Raw genomic sequence first — 25057 nt, 5'->3', positions numbered from 1 at the left:
AACTTTACAGTGCAGTGCATGTTGTCATGGAAGGAGCAGATGAGACTGAGTAACTTCGATGGACAGCCAGTTTTCCCCAAAATCTTGTCGAGCCCAGCCCAGCTGACGAATGCCTTAGTGAGATCTACGAAAGTAAAGGGGTATACTCTGTTCCCTACACTTCTCTTGTAGCTGGCGTATGGAGAAGATCATATCCACAGTAGATCTGCCAGCTCGGAAACTGCAATGTGCTTCGGGTACACTAGGATGGCGGGACTGACTTATGAGGAGAAATTGAGTCGGTTAGGATTATATTCGCTGGAGTTCTGAAGAGTGAGGGGGGATCTCATAGAAACCTATAAAATTCTAACAGGACTTGACAGGGTAGATGCAGGAAGGCTGTTCCCGATGGTGGGGGAGTCCAGAACCAGGGGTCATAGTCTAAGGATATGGGGTAAACCTTTCAGGACTGAGATGAGGGGAAATTTCTTCACCCAGAGAATGGTGAACCTGTGGAATTCGCTATCACAGAAAGCATTTGAGGCCAAAACATTGTATGTTTTGAAGAAGGAGTTAGATATAGCTCTTGGGTCTAAAGGGATCAAAGGATATGGGGCGAAAGCGGGAACAGGACACTGTTGGATGATCAGTCATGATCATTATGGCGGAGCAGGCTCGTAGAGCCGAATGGCTTACTCCTGCTCCTATTTTCTATGTTTCTATGAAGCTCTGTATTCTGATATTCTAATCCAACTGCATCAAGGGCATTTAGGAATTGAACATACCAGGCGCTTTGCCAGAGAGAGAGTCTACTGGTCAGGAATCAACAGTGATGTTGAGATGGTGGTGAAATCTTGTGAGGCATGTCAAAGTTATCCGCCAAATCAACAGAAGGAATCCTTGATCCCGCATGAAACACCTTCATATCCATTGACGAAGATTGGCACAGATTTATTTCACATTCAAGTTGATGATTTCCTCCTTGTTATGGATTATTTCAAGTTTCCGATCATCAGGCGGCTACGAGATACGTCAATTGCAGTGGTTGCTGATACAGTCAGTGCTCTGTTCAGCCTACTTGGTGTGCCAGAAGAAATTATTCCCAGTAATGGTCTGCAATATGCAGGAAGACCATTCAAAGACGTGTGCCAGGGTTGGGAGTCTGTCACGTGACCGTGTCGCTGCATTATCCAAAGTCCAATGGTATGGCTGAACACATGGTGCGCCCCATAAAATCACTAATTTTGAAGTGTAGGCAGATGGGACAAGATCTCAAGGCTGCAATGCTGCACGTCTGAGCTGCTCCATCAGACATGGGATTACCGTCGCCTGTGGAGTTGATGTTTGGAAGACAGGTAAGAACTACCCTGACCAGTCGTCATCTCTAAGTTTTCCACAGTAAAGGATATACATCTTTCCAAACAAGGCAGGCAAGCAGGACCAGAATTGGCTCGATTGCGAGTTGGACAGAAGGTCAGAGTCCTCAATCCTGCATCAGGAACTTGGTATTCTGCAGGATGTACAACCAGCCCAGATCATACAAGGTCCAGACACCCAATGGTGTGATTCTCAGATGGAACTGAATTCAACTCAGAAAGCTATACAATAACACTGCATGTGACAGCCCTGTGGCATCGCGGACATGTTCAAAGACAAAGTCTGAAGATGAACGTACAGAGGCTATGGGCACAGAGGAAGAACATGCTAACCAGAGATCTGAGTTACCAGAGTCTCAGAGGAATCGACAAGATGAGCTCAGCTCTGGGAAGAGGTTTACAATAACAAGATCGGGACGATTAAGCAAACTTCCTCTAGTGTTGAACTTGCTTACTTGTAAATTACGTTTTGTTTTATTCATGTATCGTTAGTCAGAGCTGCAACGTCATTGTTATTATCTTTGGAAAAAAAGGGGGAGCACTTTGAGAGGCTGTAAGTGAAAGGTCACTAGAGGAAGTGATGTAGCGTCACACATGACTAGAGAGTTGTGGGTCTAGCCTGACAGAGTAAGACGTGTTGGTATGCTAATGTCGTAGCTTTGTATATATCTGTTCTAATTTAAGTTATAATAAAAACCCACTTATTCTTTGAATATTACTTGCAGTCCTGTAAATTTTACAATAGTTCACATACCAAAGGAACAAGTAATATTACAGACATCAGCCTGAAATCTACTGTGGGGTGACATGGTTTACATTCAGAATAACAACATTCCAGTAGTGAGCTATAGCCTGGGATCTAATGGAAACATTCAGATGGTTTCTATGTTTAATTCTACTATAAACAATCTGTTCTTAAATTTAATCATTCTGATGCAAAGTCATCAACCTGAAACGTTAATTCAGTTTTTCTCTCCACAGATACTGTTCTGACTTGCTGAATGTTTCAAGCTGTTTGTATTTATATTAAATTTAACCATATGTGGATGATATAGAATAATAATTCTCCAACTACAATGGCACCACATTACAGTATACCACTCTGAGTCAGGGAGATAACACAGTGATTTTCAGTGATGGTAAATCTCAATCTTTATAGTAATTGAATTCACTGGTCAACATGTTATGACCAGGTGAGGAAGGGGTCTCGGGCTCCCCCTTTCACCCCTTCTCTGGTTTGACCGCAGAACGGTTTATCCTTTTCACACAGTGATTGAACTTACCACCTGAGTGAGTGCTTGCTCCTGTTCCTCTAATATAATTGCAAATGAACCAATCAGACAGGTTTTCTTGAGTTTTAACATGAAAGGTGTAAGTTTATTATCCTTAACACTCTAAACCGTTTAAAATTACTAAAATACACTACGGATGAACACCCACATTCACGTAAGAGTCACACACACACAAATAGATTACAGAGGGAAAAACAGAGTTGGGTCGTTGGAATAGAGTCCGGAATAAATGGAATTTAAATACAGTTTATCAATCTCAGGGTCCTTAGTTGAAATTGGAGTCCTGAAGTCCTCGCTGGCCCATGTGTACGGTTCGGGTATATTGCAAAGAGGCTGCCGGATGTGGAGCACCTGTCAACTGAATTATGACCTGCCAACTGCTCAAGATTCTTAGTGCAGTACTGAGTGGCCCTGGGTGTCCTAGAGTAGGTGGAATAGTCTGTGCAACATTACTGCTGTCATACTTTGCAAAGTCCTATCTTGTAAAATGAAAGATTTCGATGTGGTTTTGAAATGGTCCTGCAATAACTAATGTCTTCTTTGTTGCAAGGTACTTCTATGCATAGTTGCCATCTCCTAAGGAGTCGAGTTTGTGTTCAACTAACAGGAAAATAATCCCAAATGAATGGAGATCCCCGAGGAGGTCTTGGCCTTGATATTTTCCTATTTGTCAGTGTGTGAGAGGCGCTCGGCCTCACAGGTCTGCAGAAGATGGGCGGAGGCTGTTCTTTCTCCTGTTGTGTGGCATTACACAGTGGTGAGGTGAGTAGTCATTCTATTGTCATTTGCTCTTGAGATGGAAGAAGACATTGCATGTAGTGCCCATCGCAGGAAACCTTTTAAATATTGAATTTTAACTTTTACTATATGCCTGTCACTGAACAAATAAAACCTTTTTTTTTTGTTTTGAATGTTCCATTCAAGTTGAATAATGTCCTTATTGGGGCATGGATGTTGAGTTAGGGGCTCATAGTTAGTGGATCCCCTCATCCCATTATATGTTTGTTCCAGTTGGTTATATGTAATCCTATAGCAGATACAAAATGTATAAGTAGAATTATACAGCACTGAAGGAAGCCCTTCAACCCATTGTATCTGTGCTGACTCTTTGAAAGAGCTATCCAAATAGTCCCACTTCCCTGCTCTTTCCCCAGGGCCCTGATTTCTTTCCTTTTCAAGTATGTACCTAATTCCCCTTTGAAAGCGACAACTGAATCTGCCTACATCGCCCTTTTAGGCAGAGCATTTCAGACCAGAACAACTGTTACGATCTGGAAGATTTCAGAGTTTGGAAGATCACAGATGGTGTCACCCACTGTACCATCCATGAAAATGCAACATTCAAGTAGCTTTTCTTGGCAGCATATTTTGGGGGTGGCAAAATTCTGTGCCATATTAGAAGCATACCAACAAAGTCGGCCCTGCAGTAATATTTGCAAGTGTAAAAGAGCTGAAAGGTTGTCTGAGTACTTTGCCCACTGTCTCAAAAAGTTATAGAATTCCTGAAATAAACCACAAATTAAATACATAGCTGTGGGTAAAAGTTGCAGTCATACGTTTTGGTGGTAATATTACTTGAGTTGTATATGGAACTTTAAAGCTGAGTACTAGTGGGAAGAAGGTATTGGAGCAAATTTGCAGGAAAATTGCAGAAAAATGCAAGACGTTAGAGCAGTGATAATGAAAGACTTTAATTATCCTAATATGGACTTGAGAAAAGAAACCATATAAAGGGCTAAGAGTGGAAGGAACTCTTGAAAAGTGTACGAAAACTTTCTTGATCAGTGTATTTGCAACCCTATGAAGAAGGAAGCAGTATTGGATCTGCTTTTGGGGAATGAAATAGGTCAAGTAGAGCATATTTCAGAGGACAAGCATTTAGGAAACTTTGATCACAATGTCATTTTGTCTAGAATAGTTATGAAAAAGGACATGGAAAAATCAAGTGTGAAAATACTCAACTGGAGAAGGGCTAATTTCATTTGAGTTTTTTTTTTAAGAGATACAGCACTGAAACAGGCCCTTCGGCCCACCGAGTCTGTGCCGACCATCAACCACCCATTTATACGAATCCTATACTAATTCCATATTCCTACCACATCCCCACCAGTGCCTATATTTCCCTACCACCTACCTATCCTAGGGGTAATTTATAATGGCCAATTTACCTATCAACCTGCAAGTCTTTGGCATGTGGGAGAAAACCAGAGCACCCGGAGGAAACCCACGCAGACACAGGGAGAACTTGCAAACTCCACACAGGCAGTACCCGGAATTGAACCCAGGTCGCTGGAGCTGTGAGGCTGCGGTGCTAACCACTGCGCCACTGTGCCGCCCCACAGTGATCTGGCCCAGGTGGATTGGAAACAAAGATTAGGAGGTTAAACAGCAAAGGAGCAGTGGGAGGCCAATGAAGAGGAGATAGTTTGGGTACAGACTCGGTACATTCCCAGGGGGGGGGGGTAGGAAAGGCATCCAGTGCTAGAGCTCCCTGGATAACTGAAGGTGCAGCTTTTTAAATGAAACAGAGAATGGAGGCTTATGATAAATGTCCAGCTCATAATATAGCAGAGAACCAAGTTGAATACAGAAAGTACAGAGGAGAACTGGAAAAGGAAATAAGAGGTGCAGAGAGAGAAAGAGTTTGTGAATACATTAGTGGGTAACTAAAATGGTAATCCTAAATTTTTTAATAAACATATAAGTAATAAAAGGGTTGTCAAAGGCGGGGTGGGGGTAATGATGAGCGTCCAAAAGAGATTTTCTTGTGGAAGTAGAGGGGGTTGGCTATTGTACTAAGTGAGTACTTTGTATCTGTCTTCACTAAAGAAGAAGTTGCTGCAAGTGCCACAATGAAGGAGGCAGTGGTAGAGAAATTTGGGTAAGATAAAAATAGATAAAGAGGAGGTACTCAAAGGTTAGCAGTGCTGAAAGTAGAAAAGTCATCCAGTCCAGATGGGTTGCATCCTAAGTTGCTGAAGGAAGTAAGTGTGGAAATTGTCGAGGCTCTGACCTCCTTAGATATGGGTGTGGTGCCAGAAGACTAGAGGATTGCAAATGTTATCCCACTTCTCTTTTGAACAGAGGTATAAACCCAGCAAATACATGGCACTCAGACTAATGTGGTTGGTGGGGAAATTTTTTAGAGATAATAATTCAGAGATACTTAATTGGTACTTGAAAAACATGAGTTAGTAAATGAAAGCCAGCATAGACTTTTTAAAGACACATCATGTTTGATTAACTTGCTTGAGTACAGTGTGGTTAATATTGTGTATATGGATTTTCAAAAGACATTTGATAAAATCACAATTTTTTTTAAGCAAAATTGAAGCTAATGGGATCACAGGAGCAGTGGCTGTGTGGACACAAAATTGGCTAAGCAATGGTAAGCAGAGGGCAGTAGTGACGGTGACGGTTGTTTGGAGGGAAGTATACAGTGATGTCCCCCAGGAGTCGGCATTTCCCTGAACTTGGGAATATGGGTTTGTTACAACCAGGTGAGAAAGAGGTCTAGGGTTCCCTTTCCGCCTTCACCTGGTTTTACTGTAACAGGGTTTAATTTTAAACACACCGTGTTTTTAGCTCCCCCTTAGTGAATCCATGTTCACCACTTTCGAAATATAAGGCAAAGAAACCAGCACAGACGAGCTTTCTTAGGTTTAAATAATAAAGATTGAAATTTATTACTCTAATTCGGTTAATGCCTACAGATACACAACGTGCCCACACTAGCATGCATACGCGATATACACATGCAGATAGGGACAGAAAGAGCAGAAGAAAAATAAAGTGGAAAAGTTTGAGGCAATCTCTGAAGAGGGTTTTTTCTTGCTGTGCTTTGAGCTCGCTGTAGAGTTTTTGATTGTAGGTAGATCTTGCTTTTCGTTGGGGCCCAGTATTATTCTTGCACCTTGTTCACTGTAGGAGACTTTTCTCTCTTGGAGTTCATGTGTTTTCAGTGGGTTTTGGAGTTCTGTGAGAAAGAGATGGGAGCAGGTAGACAGGAGAGGCTGTGGCGAGCCAGCCAGGAGAGATCTTTTCAATCCAGGAGCAAACAGCTTTCTGCAGGGTCTCAGTTCAAACTGTACAATTTAGAAAAAATTCCAGACTGCCAAGCAGGTTTGTCATGTGACTAACTGGTTTGACCACGTCTGTTCGTGGATTGTATTGGAGCAGGGGTTAGCTCCCTTGTTCCAAACACAGTCTGTTAATATGCAAAAATGTCTTTCCAGCCAGGGGCCTGGTAACCCCTTGTCACAGGCCTTCTTCCCAGCAACAATTAGAAATTTAATGTCCATGTGGTGAAATTAGTGTACCTCATTCTTGGCAGGTGGGGGCCTGCATGACAGGGTATAATATCAAAGTTTGTAGATGAGACAAAACTCAGAAATGTAGCAAGCAGTGAGGAGGGTAGTGACAGACTTCAGTAGGATGCACAAACTGGTGAAATGGGCAGATACATGGCAGATGAAATTTAATGCAGAGAAGTGTAAAGTGATGCCTTTTGGTTGGAAGAATGAGGGGAAGTAATCTAAACCAAATGGTACAATTTTAAAGGGAGGGCAGAAACAGAGAGACCTGATCATGTAGGTACAAAAATCTTTGAAGTTGGCAGGACAAGTTCAGAAGGCATACAACTCCTTGGCTTTATAAATAGAGGCAGAGAGTACAAAAGCAAGGAAGTTATGTTAAATCTTTATGATTTTCATTAAACTCCAGCTGGAGTATTGTGTTCAATTCTAGGCACCACACTTTAGAAAGGATGACCAGGTCTTAAGAGGTAGCAGAAGAGATATACTAGCATGCTACCGGGGATGTGGGATTTGGAGAGAGTTGAGAAGTTGGGGATGTTCTCCTTAGAGCAGAGAGAGTTAAAAGCAGATTTGATAGAGGTGTTTAAAATCATGAAAGGTTTTGATAAAGTAAATATGGAGAAACTGTTTCCATAGCAGAAGGATCTAAACAAATTTAAGGTAATTGGGAAAAGAATTGGAGGCAACAAGAGGAAAGAAAATTTACATAGTGGATTGTTATGATCTGGAATGCCCAATCTGAAAGGGTGGTGGAAGCAAATTCAATAGTAACTTCCAAAAGGGAATTGGATAAATTTACAGGGCTATGTGGAAGGAGCCAGGGAAGTAGGGCTAATTGGATAGCTCTTTCAAGGGGCTGAATGGCCTCCTTCTGTGCTGTATCATTCTATGATCATTTCTACCTCTTTCATCTACATATGACTATTGTGATTGATTCTATGATTCTGTTGTCAACCCAAAGGGAACAGCTAGAGTATTATCTGGGCAAAGTGAAGCCTGTTTCTGTGGTTCCATTTAATCCTTTTCATTCCATGTTCACATACAATAAGCTGGATCAGTGCTTGTGCATGATCCTGAAATGACATTGCTATCTGTCTATAAACACATTTTTGAGATAATTAAATCCTTATTAAGCCCCAATTTGATCCTAGCTTACAGTAGTCGCCACTGGAGCAGTCAACCCGTTGCACGTAGTCTTATCATGTTGCAGTCCTGGCTTATTGTAGGAGCAGAATCCATTCAGCGTTTTTTCTCTGGATGCCTTGTTTCTGAGGTATGTTTGTACTAACAGCTTGCTGTGTTTTTGGTATTAGGTGTGACTCCGGAGAGGGAGATGACTGGAATGTGCGTACATGCCGACAGTTCCAGCATAATGTTAAATATCTGAAGGTTTTGTGTGATCAGTCTTTGGAAACGAATCGCAAGAGCTTTGTTCAAATTCTGCACAACATGTCTGGATCGGCAACAGATCTGTTGGGCCTCTCCCTTGTGTGCACTGGCGAAAATCCTTACTTCTATTCTGGACAAGACTTACTGCAAAGTGTCAAAGATTTATTCAAAACAAACCCTTGTTTGCATCTCCGACACATTGATTTCCGGAGAATGCCATTCACTTTGGATGATGGCACCATCCAACTTGTTACCAGCAGAAGTCCATGTTTGGAGAGCCTATTCATCAATAATAAGACATTTGTGTGTAAAGTGAGTTCAAAAACCCTTAAGGAGGCCCTGAGGTGTTGCCCAAAGCTTTCTGCTCTGGGATTGTTTTATGCAAGCCTGACAGAAAATGTCCTTGCTGAGCTGCTGAGTGCCAAGCGCCCCCCTCTGAAGCTGCTTCAGCTGCACTGTGAGCGTATGGATAAATATAACCCAGCTATCTCAGCTGAGATGTGGGAGGCTCTGTCAAAGAGACACCCAACTCTTTCTGTGGATATTGAGCTGGACCATACAGTCCCTGCTAAGAAAATACCCCAAATTCTGCAGCCTGCTATCCCAGTGGTCAGTGTAGAATTAAACACCTTCACGTTTATGGTGGAACAGGTCAACTTTATATCTCAGAATTACCATAGCACTTTGAAAAGGATGGTCCTGCAGACAACATCCTCTGACGAACTGAACAGGGCTTTGATGGGACTGGCATCTTGCTGCTTGTCTTTGGAGGAGATTCATTGCTACTGTGTAGTGCCTGCAGACGTTGTGCAAACTTTCCTCCTTCGCTGCCCCAGACTCCGCAAATATACACTAAAGATATCCAAAGAACCATCTCCCTGGCTGCCAGAAATTCTACAGTGAACTTGGGAGTCAAACTGGATTGACCAAAGTTATCTTCTGTCATCTAAAGGAATTCTCCATTGATTCTGCTATATAAAACTTAACTTCAAAAGAGTGCACAGAATCTGTTTTGTAGAGGACCCCTCCAAGGAGAGACCTGCATGTTTTGGAAGTTGTAAGTGTCAACTCTCAACAGAAAGGTCTAGTAGAATAAAAGACACTGACAAGTGGAAACTTTCCGGCTCCCGTACAACCTACAGCCATGAAAATCATAGTGCAACTACTGGGAGGCGGATGACAATTGCTAATTCCCCCTCTCACTACTCTTTACACATGGTTGTGTCTCTGGTAGAGGCTCATTCTCTCCTTGGCCTTCTAAACAAACCAGAACCAATTGAGTACATTGGAGTATTTGCATCATAACATGAAATTATCTTGTGCTCTAAAGTTGTGCCTTGATGTGAGCCAGTCTCTGATTGTAGGCCCATAAATTACATATTTTTAAAATCATGTATCCTGTACCTCTATTCCCCTGGAAAATAAAGAGCCAGTTTTCTGTGCAGGTGGAGAAGAGGGACTCTCTCTTTTACAAAGCAGCCTTCAATGGTTGTAGTGGACAGTATAAAACATGAAAGGCAGGACAGTCCTGAACACTGCTAGAATTGCCAGATAGATAGTTGACTTGCTGTATTTACTACAGTTCAGAGCCACTTTACATCCAAGTGCAATCAGATTTGCCCTTCTTATGGTACTTACAGTAACACAGTTCAGTGTTTCACTCTGTCTCCACTCACCCTGCATAGTCATCATCTATGCCTTTTTTCACTAACCTCATTTTAATTTTGCCAAATGCAAGGATTATGTCTGCACAAATGAACCACATAATCGGCAGACTCCAGAAATGGGATTTCACTGCTTGGCCATTTACTTATGAAAAAGCAATAAGGATTTTTTTTAATAAACACCAGACATTATAATCTGTTCGAGTTTTTCTAGTGATCATTTGTGAGTGCTGGCGGAGGGAGGTGTGAAAGAGTCATGTATGGCTCAGGAGTGCCACAACGTTAGTTTTATGGCTATCTCCGTATTTTATATTCCTAATTATCACTGTGAACTGTAAGGAGAGTTCAAAAAATCTAGAATCTATAAACTGTAATTTTTAATAACTTTGCAAAAAGAATTCATCACCTGATAATACTTAAATGCAATGGTTTCGTTTTCCATATTTAAAAAAATAAAAATACTTTATTCTTATCGTTATACTCTAGTACTAGTCTCTTGCATGTAGACTGCCAAGCAGGAGCCTTGCAAATTATGAACAATTTTCTCTAATGGAGATATGAACAGTTGATGAGCCTCACTCCATCACACGGACCTATTACTTTGATCTTGGGTGTCTGCTGTGCCACACTGTAAATCTTCCTAGGTCACCTTTCTGCCCCCTCCTTGTCCACTCACAACCTTGAAGAAGGTGAGAAGATATCATTCTGTGATGTCTTTAATTGTTGAAAAAAGCAGAAGTAATTATTTACCATTCTGAATATATTTGTAGTGAAGTGCTTATCCATAGAATAAGGGCTTAGCACATCCCTATCTCTGTAACCTTCTCCAAGCCAATAACCCTTCAAAATCTCTGAACTCCTCAAATTCTGGCCTGTTGCGCATAGTCAGTTTTAATTGTTTCACCATTGCTGGCTGTGCTTTCGGCTGCCTGGGCCTTAATCTCCCTTCCCAAGCGTCTCCAGCTCTCTACCTCTCTCTGCTCCTTTAGGACACTCCTTAGAGCTTACCTCATTGACCAAGCTTTGGTCACCTGCCCTAATATCTCCTTATGTGGCCGGTGTCAAATTCTGTTTGACAATGCTCGTGTGAATTGCCTAGGGATGTTTTACTACAGTGAAGGTGCTATAGAAATGCAAGTTATTGTTGAGGAGGACTTCTGTGTAGTATAATATAATGCAGGTTGTTGCTTGGTAGATATGTAAATAGAATCTAAGCATCTACAAGATGTGATGTCACGGTTTGTACAGAGCCTTGTGTGAGGAGTATTGTAGTGGCAGCCAGAGATGATAGATGTTTGTAAATAAACTCCAGTTACCTTAACCCACAGACTGCTATCTTTATTCGGTACAAAGAGTATAGTAACCCTAATATTACATGGTGACAGTGGAAAAGTGATCGTAAAGGAGAAGAACAATAATATTGAAAAAAAACATTGAAAAACAGAAGATAATTGAAAAGTCATTGCCCTTGCCAGAGACCTTCGAGCAGGTAGCAGGTCTGGAACAAGCTGAGGTATGACCGAAATGAGTCCGGAGGTTCGAGAGTTACCATTCTGCGTCAGGTTTAGCACAGAGACCAGACAAAGAACAGATCAGTACTTTGTTATACCCCATGGGGGAATGTGCAGGCGACATTCTTTATAACTCAAGGAATCAATGAAAAGCAAGCTACTTACGCTGAAGTCATAAAAGCTATGGAAGTGTATTTCAAGATCAGGAAAAATGTTATCGTTGAATGGGCAAAATTTAATAAGCGCACCTAGAGGAAAGGGGAAAACGTTCAATCAGTTATTAATCTATACAAGATAGCTGAAGATTGTGAATATGGAAGCTTGCATGAGGAATTGATTCGAGATAGAATCGTAGTTGGGGTTATTGACGATGCACTGTCAGATCAACTACAGTCGAGGGAAGACTTGAGTTTACAAAAAGCCATTCAGCTAAGCAGACAGTGGGAGGTTAGAAAATATAACCAACCCATATTTTGAGGGGATGGGGAGAGTTTGAACTCAAAGATGTTAGACTCAGTGGAGTTTGTGAAAAAAATGGAACAGAATGGTGCCAAAAATCTCAAAAGGCAGGAAAGGCATCTGGAGGCGGCAGCACTGACTCGTAGGTGTAGACAAGAGAGACATTGGCGGGAAAATTGCCCAGCCAGGGAGGCGGAATGTTTCCTATGTAGAAAAAAGGGATATTTCCAGTCAATGTGTCACCGCAAAGGGACAATTCGTTTAAACGAGAATAAACGAGGTGCAAGATGAGCAAACGATTTAAGCCCCTTTCTTAAGAGAATTACAAGGAGCAACTGAAAATTACTGGACAGCAGATATCATGGTAGGGGAAGCTTTAGAACAACAAAGAAGAAGCTATATGGGCCTGGAGCATAGAGCTGAAAGTTATAGGGGAACTGAGAACGACTTTAAGATACAAGAATAAAGAGGTTTCTGAAACACTGTATATTATTAAGAATCAGAGTTGTTAATTACTCAGCAGGAAGACATGTGTCGACCTACAACTGACATGTGGGGTAGTAGAAATTGAGGAACAAGAGAACCAACCAAGAGATTTTAGGGCTGAATTCCCAAAGCTATTTAGAGGATAGGGAAAATAGAAGAGAGAATATCATATAAGTCTGAGAAAAGAGGCAGAGCCTGTGTGTTTATTTACATCGAGAAAGGTCCCACACCCACTACTGGAAAAGATTAAAAAAGAAGTAGAAGCAATGGAGAACCAAGGAGTGATATCAGCAATTACTAAACCAACTAAATGGTGTTCTGGTATGGTTCCAGTAAAGAAACAAAATGGATCTATAAGAATCTATATCGACCTCAATCAACTTAATAAAGCAGTGGAGAGAAATATCCATTCAATAGCATCAGTGGATGAAAGTTTGGCAAAATTGGGGAAAAGCTCCATATTTACTAACTTAGACGCAAACTGTGGATTTTGGCAGTTACCTTTGGACGAAGAGCCTAAATTGTCGACAACATTTATAACACCATTTGGAAGATTCTGTTTTCAACTGGTTAAGCAATTGGTATTACATCAGCACCTGAGGTCTTTCAGAAAGCGATGTCAAGGATCCTGGAAGGTTTAGAGGGGATAATCTGTCACATGGACAACATCCTAATTCATGGAGCAAACCAGAAAGAACAGGAAACAAGGATAAGTGCAGTATTACAAAGATTAGAAGAAGCAGGGCTCATATTGAATGAGAAATGTGTTTTTTTTCACAACCAACAATGAGGTTCCTTGGACACATAATTGATGGGTCAGGTATCAAGGCAGATCCACAGAAAATGAAGACAATAAAAGATTTCCCAGAATCAAAGAACATAACGGAACTACAAAGATTCATGGGAATGGTGAATCAGGTAGGGAAATTCTTAGCAAATTTAGCTACTATAAAAGAGCCTTTGCAACAACTGCTAAAGAGCAGTAATATCTGGTGTTGGGGAGAGCCAGAAAAAAAATCCTTTGAGAAAATCAGAGAGATGTTAACTTCGTCAGAGGAGTTCATGCACTATGATCCGGAGCTAATGACCATAATAACGGCAGGTGCATCAGCAACAGGATTAGATGGAGTCTTATTTCAGGTCAAGAAGGATGGAAGACCAAGACCTCTGTATTTCGCTTCTCGGTCGTTAACTGACCGAACAGAGATTCACGATCATTGAGAAGGAAGCGTTGGCAGCAATGTGGACATGCAAAAAGATTTCTGACAATATATTGGGCCTTAAGTTCAAGATTGAAACTGACCACAAGCCACTTGTGACGTCGTTGAATTTGAAAGAGCAAAGTTACTTCCAAGGATACAAAGATTTCGGCTCAGACTAATGAGATTTAATTCGATGACCGAATATGTTCCAGGTAAACAACAAATAACAGCAGATTCATTATCAAGGGCAACAATTGGAAGACCTAAAGAAAAAGATGTCTTACTCGTGGAGGAAGTAGAAATCTTTCCTTTAACAATAACTGAGAATTTACCGGCAACAGCTCAGAAATTGAGTGAAATCAGAAATTTGCAGAAAGAAGACAAAATATGCGAAAGAAGAAGAGAATATTGTCAAAATGGGTGGCCAGCATATATGCCGCATAAACCTGTTTTAAGGAAATATCATGAGAAAGAGGTCATCTGAGTATCATGGATGATATACTCGTCTACGATGAAAGATTGTTCATCCCAAGACCTTGAAGATTGGATATCTTGGAGAAATTACACCAAGGTCGTTTAGGGATCATCAAATGTAGAGCAAGAGCCAGAAGCTCAGTATGGTGGTCCGGGATATCGAAAGGTATCGCAGTGGTATCCAGATGCATCATATGTGCTACTACCAGACAAGAGGTGAGAGCGCCACTTATGTCACCTTCGTTTCCGTCCAGCCCACGGGAGCATCTAGGAATGGATCTCTTTGAGCATAAAGGGAAGATGTTCCTTGTTGTTGTTGACGATTACGTGAGATGGGTTGAAGTTAAGCTACTACATGGCCAGAGTTCAGAGGCTGTGATTAAATCTTAAGAGGAATTTTTGCTACTCACGGGATTCCAGATATTGTGATATCTGACAATGGGCTGCAGTTTGTGAACAAAAATTTCAAAGAGTTTACTGAAACATACAGATTTGTTCATGTCACCAGTTCACCGAGGTACCCTCAGGCCAATGGAGAAGCTGAGAGGTGTACGAACCGTGAAGATGTTATTGAAGAAAAATGAAGATTTTCAACTGGCACTTTAAGCTATTGATCTACACCACTCCAAAATAGGTTAGCCCCATGTGAATTATTAATGGGAAGAAGATTGAAGACACAACTTCCTATTCTCCCAAGTGCACTAAAGCCACAAATTAGTGCAGAAGACTTGGAAAAAGTGAGGGAGAGAGAGGATAGAGCGCGGTCAATTCTAGCTAAAAATTACGATGTCACTACAGCGTGAGAAATCTGTCAGACATCCAACCTGGAGAATCGGTTTGGGTTAAAGACCAGAATAGATACGGAGAAGTGATAGAGAAATCATCATATACAAGATCATACATTGCCCATACTGACCAGGGGATGATAAGAAACAGAAGATCATTGGTACCAGTTTCACAGAAGAAACAAATGGAAGAAATGCAAGAGGATCAGTTATCAGACAGAGCTAACATGAAAATCAGCAGACAACCCAGAGGACAACTGAGATAGAGAACTGGAGTCATCGAATAGTTCCATTCCAATGCAAGAAAATGAATAGGAAGAATTAAGAGACTCCAAACCCCAAACATTTTCAAGCGAAAGAAGAACACGTTGCCACAGTCGTGAAAACGCTACAGCGTTACATAGCCTGATGAATGAAGTCAGAGACTTGGAGGGAGATGTAGTATAATGTGATGTAGGTTGTTGCTAGGTAGATATGTAAATAGACTGTATGCATCATTACAGGATGTGATGTCGCAGATTGTACAGAGCCTCCTGTGAGGAGTATTATATTGGCACCCATAGATGATAGAAGTTTGTAAATAAACTCCAGTTACCTTAACCCACAGACTATCTTTATTCAGTACAAAGAGTATAATAGGTACAGATTGAAATAATCTGTGTTATCAGTTCAGTGACGATACAGGTATATGCTTGTATAACAGTCCTATATTAATATATGATTCATTACTGGATATAACCCTTCTGTATCGTATAAAAGTATATTTATTTACAAATACTTTTTAGAGATACTCATTTCTTATCATTTGGGTTTTGGTATGTGGCATATTCCTTGTATCTATTTCCCAAAGATCCTGCACTAAACTGTGCTGAGTTGTTATTTTAGTTGCAGCAATGATTTTTGGATTGGTCGTCTCTAAATGTAAAGAGGGTTTTTTTTGTTTTGGCGGATCCAATTGGTTAAGCTAATACATGTTTTAATCTCAAGGCTGCATTAATACAAGGGGAGAATCATTATGATGACGGCTTTTTTTTTTTACAGACGCTGAAGGTTGTGAAATGCCTCACATAAATCTATCTACGAATATACTTTAGTATTGTTTGAATAGAACTGGAATAAAAAGATTCGGAAGAACATTGAAAAGTTTCCCCTTCTGCTGCATTAGGTATAGAATTTACTGTAGTGGGTGTAGTGTCCCGTGTCACAGTTGTAGGGTCTGCTGTGTAGATTAACATCTCCACAGTAAACAAACTTTATTGGGGCTGGTTTATTAAGATGAATGGTGAAGTTTGTATTCATGCTGGTCTTACTGATGGAGATCTCAGCTTTAAGCAGGAAAACTGCACAAGAGGGAATTTGCTTTGCTGAGCTGGCTATCCAAAGCAATTATGTTGTGCATGCTGGCCCACTGCCAGCCCTAACTACACAGCTGTTAACCCCATGAGGATTCAATACTCTTTCACATTTTGTAATGTTTGTGTTATTCATTCACAAGATTGGCCAAATTTGATTGACTGCACTTCAGGAAGAAGATAAATATTGAATGGAATGAGAGGGACATACAGCAGCTCAGCATCACTCAGCATTTTTTCAAAGTATTGATGATCAAACTAAAAAAATCTATCATTGTGATGGGCCAAGTGGTCTTTTCAATATTCTTGGTATTTACTTGTGTCCTTATCAATAAAAGTTCAGATAAGTTCAGTCAACCCTCCCTACCAGTATTGTTCTGGCTCAGTCCAACTCATGCAGTATTTTAAGTAATGTTCTTCCTAGTGCAGCACATACCGGACAGTATGGAAGGTGTTACAAACCTTTCACTGAATCAAAGTATCCTCATCATCTCATAAACCATAGTGTTTATTCCAATGCTTTGCCATCATCAGTTGTAGCCCTGGAATTTTAACAAAATATGTTCCTTGGATGTGAGTAATGCTGGCAATTCTTTGCCCATCCCTAGTTGCCCTGAGAAGACAATGGTGGAACTTCTTGAACCACTGCAGTCCTTGTGGTGATGATGCTCCCATGGTGGTGGTAAGTAGGAAATTCCAGGATTTTAACCCAGTGATTATGAAGGAATGGTGATATAAATCCCAAGTCTGAATGGTGTGTGACTTGGAGGGAATCTTAAGTTGGGCTGATTTTAACTCTGTGTAAGCGAATGGGTTTTGAATAGGTTAAGTCAGGCCCAAGGTGTCCCCATTATCTTACTGCTGTTATTCCTAGTGGTAGAGGTCAGTGGTTGCTGTTAAAATAAGCTTAGAGAGTTGTTACAACCAGGTGAGAAAGAGTTCTAGGGCTCCCCTCTCAGCCTTTTCCTGGTTTGGCCGTAACAGGGTTTAACTTTTAAAATAATGTTTTCAGCTTCACCTCAGTGAGTCCTTGCTCATTGCTCTCTAATTGTAATTGCAAAGAACTCAACCTGACAGGTTTTCTCAGATTTAAACAAGAAATGTGTGAGTTTATTAACCTTAAAACTTGCAACGCGACCACACAAACACACACGCAAATAGAAACAGAGGGGGAGAAAGAATTAAAGGGGAAAGGTTTGACGTAATAGATGGAGTTCAGTTACTGGTTTTGGGTTAGGTGTAAAGTCTTTGATTGAAGTTAAGTCTTGCAGTTCTCGTTGGGGCCCAGTGCACACTTTCAAACTTGTTTTGCTGGTTTTCTGTCTTGAGGCTTAAGTTACTTCTGTGGGTCTCTGGAACTTTGCGTGAGAGAGACAGACAGACCGAGAGAGGGAGTGCTCGTGAAGTTCAAGTGCAGTCTCTTCCAAAAAAAACTGTTCTGTGAGCACAATTCAATTAACTCCAGGTTGGCCAGCAGGTTAGTCATGTGACTAGCTCCTTGTTTGGAACAGCCTCGCCTGCGAGGTTTGTGGATTCCTCAGAGCTTACCAGACACACTCAGTGGGGGAGTGGAATGCTGGTTCTTACACATTTAATGATTCTCAATGTCCTCTTGATCATCACTTGACAAAATGCATCTGGCTAATTGAATCTGGGAGTACTCCCATTGTCTCTCCATGCCACTGTCTTTTAGAATGCAAATGTGCAGCCATGTTTTTAGCGACTTGTGTGGTTTTTTAAAACCAGTTATGTTCAATGTCCAGTAAGTGTTCAAATAATGTTCCATATGACGAAATTAATATATTTCCATCTAGCAGGTATGGTTTCTGTCAAATTCTGTAGATTATACAACAGACTGTGGCCCCTGTTTTAAATGCTGGTGTTGGAGGTTGTTTGCCAACCCTGAAGCTGGCAGCAAAACCAGGGGGTCCGGGGTTGTGGAGGCCCAGCTAATTGAAACGACTGAGCTTCATCTTTGTGAATTCCCCCTGAGTCCTGGCCAGGTCCACAACCTGCATAGTGAACAGGAATGGGAATTCAGCAGCAGTAGGCTGCAGCGGAGACCGAGCAGTCAGTTGGGGGAGGGTTCTAGCTTGGGGCAGTGGAAGGGGTGGTGGTGACTCTGACTATGACCGGGAGGGGGGTGGCGTGGTGTTGGGGGGTTCTGATGGGGATTGGGGTGGAGTTCTAGCCATGATTGGGGGAACAGGGAGCTTGGGATAAAGGTGGCCCTCGTGGGCCTGGAGAAGCATTCGGCCCCTCTTACTCTAAAGGAAACTTAAAATAAAGTTTTTAAACTTGCCCACCTGGTCTTCTGGCTCATGATCCCTTTCCTGTCAGGTTCGGCTTGATGGGGAAGCTGTCACTGCTCCCCATGCTCAGGCCTCGGACTAATATTGTAATTCGGTCCCAATAATGTGTATTTAAAAGGGACTCCGCTTCCTGCCTGCAGGTGTCCTGCTCACTTGCTGAAAAGGGCAGCATAAGATTGAGATATGGTGGGGAGGCAGTGGGATCAGAGGGGGTAAGTGGCTGGCCTAATTATAACTGCTCCATTCCCCATCCCTGAAAGAAGCAGTTGAACCGTTTCCTGTTTGAATTTGAGTTGAATTATGCTCTTTAATGCTCTGGATGGGAGACTGGCAGAAACCCCAGAAAAAATTGTTTTTACATCATTTCTCTGGGGGTTTTGCAGGTATCCTATCGAGAGACCAGTAGTAGTCATATGAAATTTTAGGACTATTGTGTAGGGGTCTAAATGGTGCTAATCTAGCAGTATTGGGGCAGAGGAGGTAGAGCTTTATCTTGTATCCAGCCTGGATTGGTGTAATCGGTTCTGTTTAATGCTGACTTTGGACTTTAAAGATTTGTATACATTAGTGAAGGGTTCGGCATGAAATGGATATTTGGAGCAAAACCCATTTTACCTGCTCCCATTAGGCTCCACTTTGTGAACATGTGGCCACCCTATTGGATAGTTTAAATAACATATCCAATTACATACTTAAAATAAAAAACACACTATTGGAATTTTTTGAAGGTAAAACAAGTTTCTACATCAAGATAGAAGGAAAAGTCATTTAAGTGGCTTCTTTCCCCAAACGTGAGTTTGGGAGGAGTTTTTAAATTCATCATTGTTTCCATGTTTTAGCAGAAATACGGTAACATTGGCTGAAACCCACTGTATTTAAAGTCCTCTGCTCATAATCTATTGTTGTGATCCCATGGTTGGTTGGCTGAAGCTGAAACGCAGCATTTGCTTGCAATTCTTTGTGAACCTTGTTCTGTGAAGTCTTTGCAGTGTTGGAGCGTGTACATGGGCCATTGTTCTGGCCGAGTGACTGTGCAGGAGAGGGGATGATGGCTTGCTGTTGTCATACTGGGGTCAGGTGGTGTGTAATGGGTCAGTGTCAGGTGGCATTGTATTTGGGATCAGTGTTAGATGGTATTATCCTGGAGGTCAGTGTCAGATGATGTTGCACTGCTGGTGCCGCGGTCAGGGTCAGATGCTGCTGCGTTGGGACAGTTTTGGAGCCAGCTGAGAGTTAATGTGATGAACCCATCGAGTTGCAGTCTGTGTCGAGTTGGGTCATGGATGGATATAGCTGTAACGTGCCCGCCTTCCTCACCAAGCTGTGGACTTTGGTGGAAGATCCTGAGACGAACGATCTGATCTGCTGGAGTGAGGTGAGTCCCTGAGATCCCTGAGCTTGTAGATTGGAGAGAGAGGGAGAGTCTTTTTGCTCAGAGGAGCCAGTGTGTGGGACAGACCCGGGATCCGAATCCAATGCCAACAAGTTTATTTGAGCGGGGAGGCGATTCATCCCGAACATGGGTGTGTTATCACAACGCCCACCCCCCGTTCGCTTATTTAAGCAGCCAACTTCGCCCTTCAGAGGATCGATTTAAAATCGATTATTGAAAGTTCGACCGATTTTTAATTTAAAATCTTTATTGTTGAACGGAGCCCGGTTTATGGCAACCTTCCAAAAGGTCAGTTCCTTTATTTTTTTCCCCCTCAAGTTGGGCAAAAAGTGACAGAAATCCGCGTTTCATTTTGGCTTTAGGGTGTCTGGCCGACGTTATGTTTTATTGGACAAAGTTTGTTGTTTGGTTCCTTGCCCCGGGAAGTCACACCGTGTGCGTTCTGGGTTAACTGATCAGTGATTCAACACAGTGTACAGTGTAGTCTTCACTGCGAGTCCCACCTACAGCAATAACCCCTGTGATCATGCTTGGGGGTTGTAGTAGCGTCCCTTCCCTTTCACAAACCAAATCTCAACCCAAATTGGATCCAAGACCAAGGAACCAGTAGATTCCTGATATCATTTCATTAGGAATCAACCAGATCCCAAGAACCATATATAATCACCCCCGCCCCCAAATCCTTTGCCATATTGCCCTGTGACAGTGCCTCGCACAGCTCATTATCTTTCCTAAAATAAACCACCTAACATAATTAACAAAATTACAAACATTCCTATTCACTCTTCTTAATTGCCCCAATTCTAATCACTTCATCATAAAAAAGATAACCTTTGCCCCAGGTATACTCTCAGCATCAGGGCCTGGTCCAATATTCTGAAGCCTCTGCAGCAGATCAAAGACTAAGGATGATTCCCTCCCTCCCTGTGTTCATTGACAACAGTTCACCTATGTTACAACAGTGACTAGACTTCAAAAGTACTAAAATTGGCTGTGAAGCGTTTGGGATGTACTGAGGATGTGAAAGATGCTATACAAATGTAAATTTGATCTTCCTTTTGAGGCTCTAGTCGCTCCGTGATCTCCCATATCCTCCCTGGCTCTTAACTTGGTGATAGCACCGGCTGCTCCCCACTCTTCCATGTTTCCCATTCCAGCTGTCACAGCGCTAGTCCTTGATCCTGGGATCCCAGCTGCGGCAGCGTTGACCCCTCCCCTTCCCATCTCACACTGTCCCAGGGCAACACACTTGATACTCACCACAGACCAGTGCCTGACTTGGCTCCCTCATTTGGTGTTGACTGGAGTCTGTATTGGTGAACTAACCATCTTGACCAAAAAGTGATGCACAGTGATGAGAGTCATTCTTCTACCTTGGGAAATAGATGCAGATAAAAAAATCTTCAAAAAGAAAATGTACCCAGATTGAAGCATATCAGAAACTGCAAAAATGAAAGGGAGGAAGACTGAAATAGATCCAAAGCCATAGCAGTAAAATCAGCTTCCTTCTCACTCTTACAGTCTCAGACGTCAGGACTTTGTATCTTTTTTTTAATGAATTCATGGGATCTGGACATTACTGGTATGGCTGACATTTATTGCCCATCCTTGCCCTTGAGAAGGTGGTGAAAGGACCCCTTCTGGACTGGCTGCTGTCTGTGTGGTCAAGATACTTCTTCACTGTATGGTGACCGGATTCAGTTCTTCATTCATTCAGGCATTGATTCCGTCCTTCTTGCCCTCTCTCTCACCTTGGGTGGAATTTAATGCGCCCCACCCACCCAGAGACAGGCTAGGAGGCAGGGAGGACATAGAATTGTGACAGAAGACTGCGGCAGAGGGCCTTCCAGTTGCACCGTGATTAAGTTGGGGCGGGAAAGGCTGAAGATGGCCTTCCCACCCAGAGACCAATTGAGGCCCTTAAGTGGCCAATCAGTAGCCACCTAGGGGCGTCTTCCTGCTGCCTCTGCAATTAAACCAGCGATGGGGGAGGGGCCTCCATCATGTGGGGAGGTCACCCAGTGAGACAAGGCGGCCTCCCTGCAGGCTTGGGGGAGGGCCTCCTCCATGAGCAATCTGTGGCTCAAGGAGGGCCCTTGGTGGCAAAGACCACACTTCTGGTAACACCTCACCCTTGTCCTCATCACACCACCCCCGCCCACCCCCTTCCCCCATCGCTGGGGCCTGCTGGACTGGCCCCGGCGACCCTGCCTCACTCACCTCTAGGCCAGGGCTCCACCGCTGGGCCTCATCCCAAGCCTCCTGTGGTACCAGCAGTGGCCACCACTCCAGGTGGTGCTTCTAATACTACTGAGCTGCCAGCTCTCTGATTGGCCAGCAGCTCTTCAAGGCAGGATCCCCATCCTTAAAGGGACGGGGATTCTGGCGCCGGGCACTTAAGTATCCAAGTGCTGTTGAATCATGCCAGGGGTGGGAGGAGGGGGAGTTCTGAAAGACTGAGGCAGGGTTCCCCTTGCCTTTTTGGGCTGGTGCCGGGAGCCCTGCCAACACAGCTAAATTCAGACCCCTCTCTCTATACCTTTCTCCCAATCCTGTCAAGTAGGGAATTCCAGGATTTTGACTTGACAACAATGAAGGAAGAGTGATCAATACATGTCTATATTGGGATGGCAGGGAAGTTGGAGGTGATGGTTATATCATGTGCCAGTTGCCCCTGTCCTTCTAAGTGATGGAAATTGTGGTTTGGGAAGTGCTGTCGAAGAAGCCTTGGTGAGTTGCTGCAGTGCATTCTGTACACAGAACACATTACAGCCAAAGTGTGCTGGTGGTGGAGAGAGTGAATATTTAACCTAGTGGATGGGCTGCTGATCAGTTGGATGGCTTTGAGCTTCTTGAGTGTTGTTTCAGCTGCACCCATCTATGCAAGTGGCGAGTATTCCATCACACACCTGCCTTGATGCCTGTAGGTGGTGAAGAGGATTTGGGATGCCAGGAGGTGAGCCACTCACTGCACAGTATCCAGCTGCAGTGAGAATGCGTCAAGCCTGTGATGTAACAGTGTTAATTTTTATGCTTGGGGGATGTCATTGGTTGATTTACTGGCCAGTTTTCAGCTAATCAGAAGCCAGTTCACAGTGTGGAATGTATGAGGCAGAGAAACAAATATACAGTTATTCTAAATGGAAATGTTAGTTTCTAAATTTTTTTGGTAGTATTGGTTTGTCTCCATAGCAAGTCTCTACACTCGAAGAATCGTTCATTGTGAGAAGCGCTTTGAAATGTTTCAGTGAGATTAGACAGCACATAAATGTAACCTTTCTAATGTTGATTACAAAAATGCAAGGAGGATAAATGACAATGTGAGCAGAATTGAAGAGTTGGACAATTTTCTTGTATGGTGTTACTCATGGACTAATTCTTTAAAAAAAATTGGGGTTTTCTTGCCTCTCTTCCATCACTAATTCTTTCCCTGTGTTTCACTCTTCCTTTCTCTCACTTGCTTCGGTATCTCTTTATTTCCAACCATTTCTGGCAATTTTACATCCTCTTTACATACCTGTTTTACACATTTCCTATCTGAATCTGTATTTCTCCTTCTTTGGTCGAGATTTTACGGACCCCCAATGAGTGGGCTGGTGGCAAGGGGGGGGGGGGCTTAAAATTGAGTGGGAGGTGGGGCAGGCCGTTCCCGATGCCGTCCCACCCCCGCTGCAATTTTACACTGGGCAGTGGTGGCGAGAAAGGTCCTGCCTGCCCCAGGCCAGTCAAGGCCCTTAAGTGGCCAATTAACTGCCACCTAACAACCTCCTCCCACCACCGCGGGTAGTTGACCCACAGCCGGTGGATAGCAAAGCCCCCAAGAACACCGCCAGGTAAAAGCTGGCGCCCTTCTTGCGGGCTGGAGGGTGGCTCTCCTGAACAGGCACCCTGTGCTGCATGGAGGGCCACCCCCAAAGCCCCAACAGCCCCCACCGCACCACACTTCCCCTCCCCACCCCCCGCACCCCTTGCGTCTCCGGGACCTGGCTGTTGGCCCTGGTGAGGCCCAGAAACTTTACTTAATTCCGGGGCTGTCCTTCACCTTGCTTGCGATGACTGGATGTAGTCCCAGTAGTGGCCACCACTCCCAGTGACGCTACTGGGACGAAGAGCTGCAACCCCGCTGATTGGCCAGCAGCTCCATTAGGTGAGACTTCCTGCCTCAAGGAGGTGGAAGTCCTCGCCCAACGTAAAATTCCAGCCTTTATCTTTCTTTTGGTTTGTGTTATTCCTCCCTTCATCAGGGGCCATTTTTTAAATGTAAAAGCAGATTGCATGAATCCCAAATTGATTTTTTTTTAAAATGTTGGAAAAGAAAGATGAAAAAGAAAATCCTGATGGGGCTGATCTGGGCTAGCAACATGATGCAGTACTGAGGCAGGGCTTCATTGACAGAGGTGCCTTCTTCCAATGAGACTTTAAACTAAAGTCCCATTTGCCTTTTCAGATGGTTACTACAGGTTTATTGAACCTTTCTTATAAAAAAGAGTAGATAGTTTTCATCTTTCTCCAGCCAACTTTCCGCTTTCAGCCCATACCACCTATAAACAGAGTAACTGGTCATTCACCTCATGGCTGTGAGGCGTTGCTGTATTTACCTACGTAACAGACATCATTTTGAAGCATAATGAGTACTTCAATGCAAAAAAGTAAATGGAAATAGTAATACTGAAGATCTGACGCAATGTACCTCATCAAGAACCAGCATCTTTGGGAGAGAGGAGAGAAAACGGGGGGAGAAAAGAATATATTAAAAATAAATTATAGCCCTGTTATGCATGTTGTGCAACATTTCACTTGACCCCTGAAACCTCAGCTGCTTGAACATCTCAAAATAATCCATTCATAAAACTTAGTTCCTCCTTGACAAATGATTGTGTTTCCGGAGGAGGTTCCATCTCTGAGTCTGGGGTCACTATGTGCAGTAAAATCATATATGTCCTTTCTAAAAATCCAGTCCCCAACATGCACAGTGATAGAAGAATAACACTTCTGCCTTTATTTTACAATTCAAACAATCTTCACACAGTTCAAAGACTGTTATATAAGCTAGGGAGGTTGATCACT

The 25057-nt window shown here is 42.8% G+C and overlaps 1 protein-coding gene across 7 annotated transcripts in view; it reads left to right on the top strand.

Moving 5' to 3' along the window:
- Window positions 1-25057, top strand: part of hsf4 (heat shock transcription factor 4) — a 100568-nt gene that overhangs the window by 8367 nt on the left and 67144 nt on the right. For 4 of the 7 annotated variants that reach the window (XM_068049643.1, XM_068049644.1, XM_068049642.1 and 1 more), the window contains 2 exons: window positions 3198-3409; window positions 8277-11322. In XM_068049643.1, coding sequence (XP_067905744.1) covers window positions 3273-3409; window positions 8277-9255 — 1116 coding nt within the window. In that variant the 5' untranslated portion in view covers window positions 3198-3272 and the 3' untranslated portion in view covers window positions 9256-11322. Of the gene's footprint in view, window positions 1-3197; window positions 3410-8276; window positions 11323-16905; window positions 16968-25057 lie in introns of those variants that run through there. The other 3 variants (XM_068049641.1, XM_068049639.1, XM_068049640.1) reach the window with 2 other exon arrangements.

The sequence above is a fragment of the Heterodontus francisci genome, chromosome 17 (genome assembly GCF_036365525.1).
Source record: "Heterodontus francisci isolate sHetFra1 chromosome 17, sHetFra1.hap1, whole genome shotgun sequence".
In the NCBI taxonomy this organism is placed as follows: Eukaryota; Metazoa; Chordata; class Chondrichthyes; order Heterodontiformes; family Heterodontidae; genus Heterodontus; species Heterodontus francisci.
This window is presented reverse-complemented; position numbering and strand designations above follow the sequence as displayed.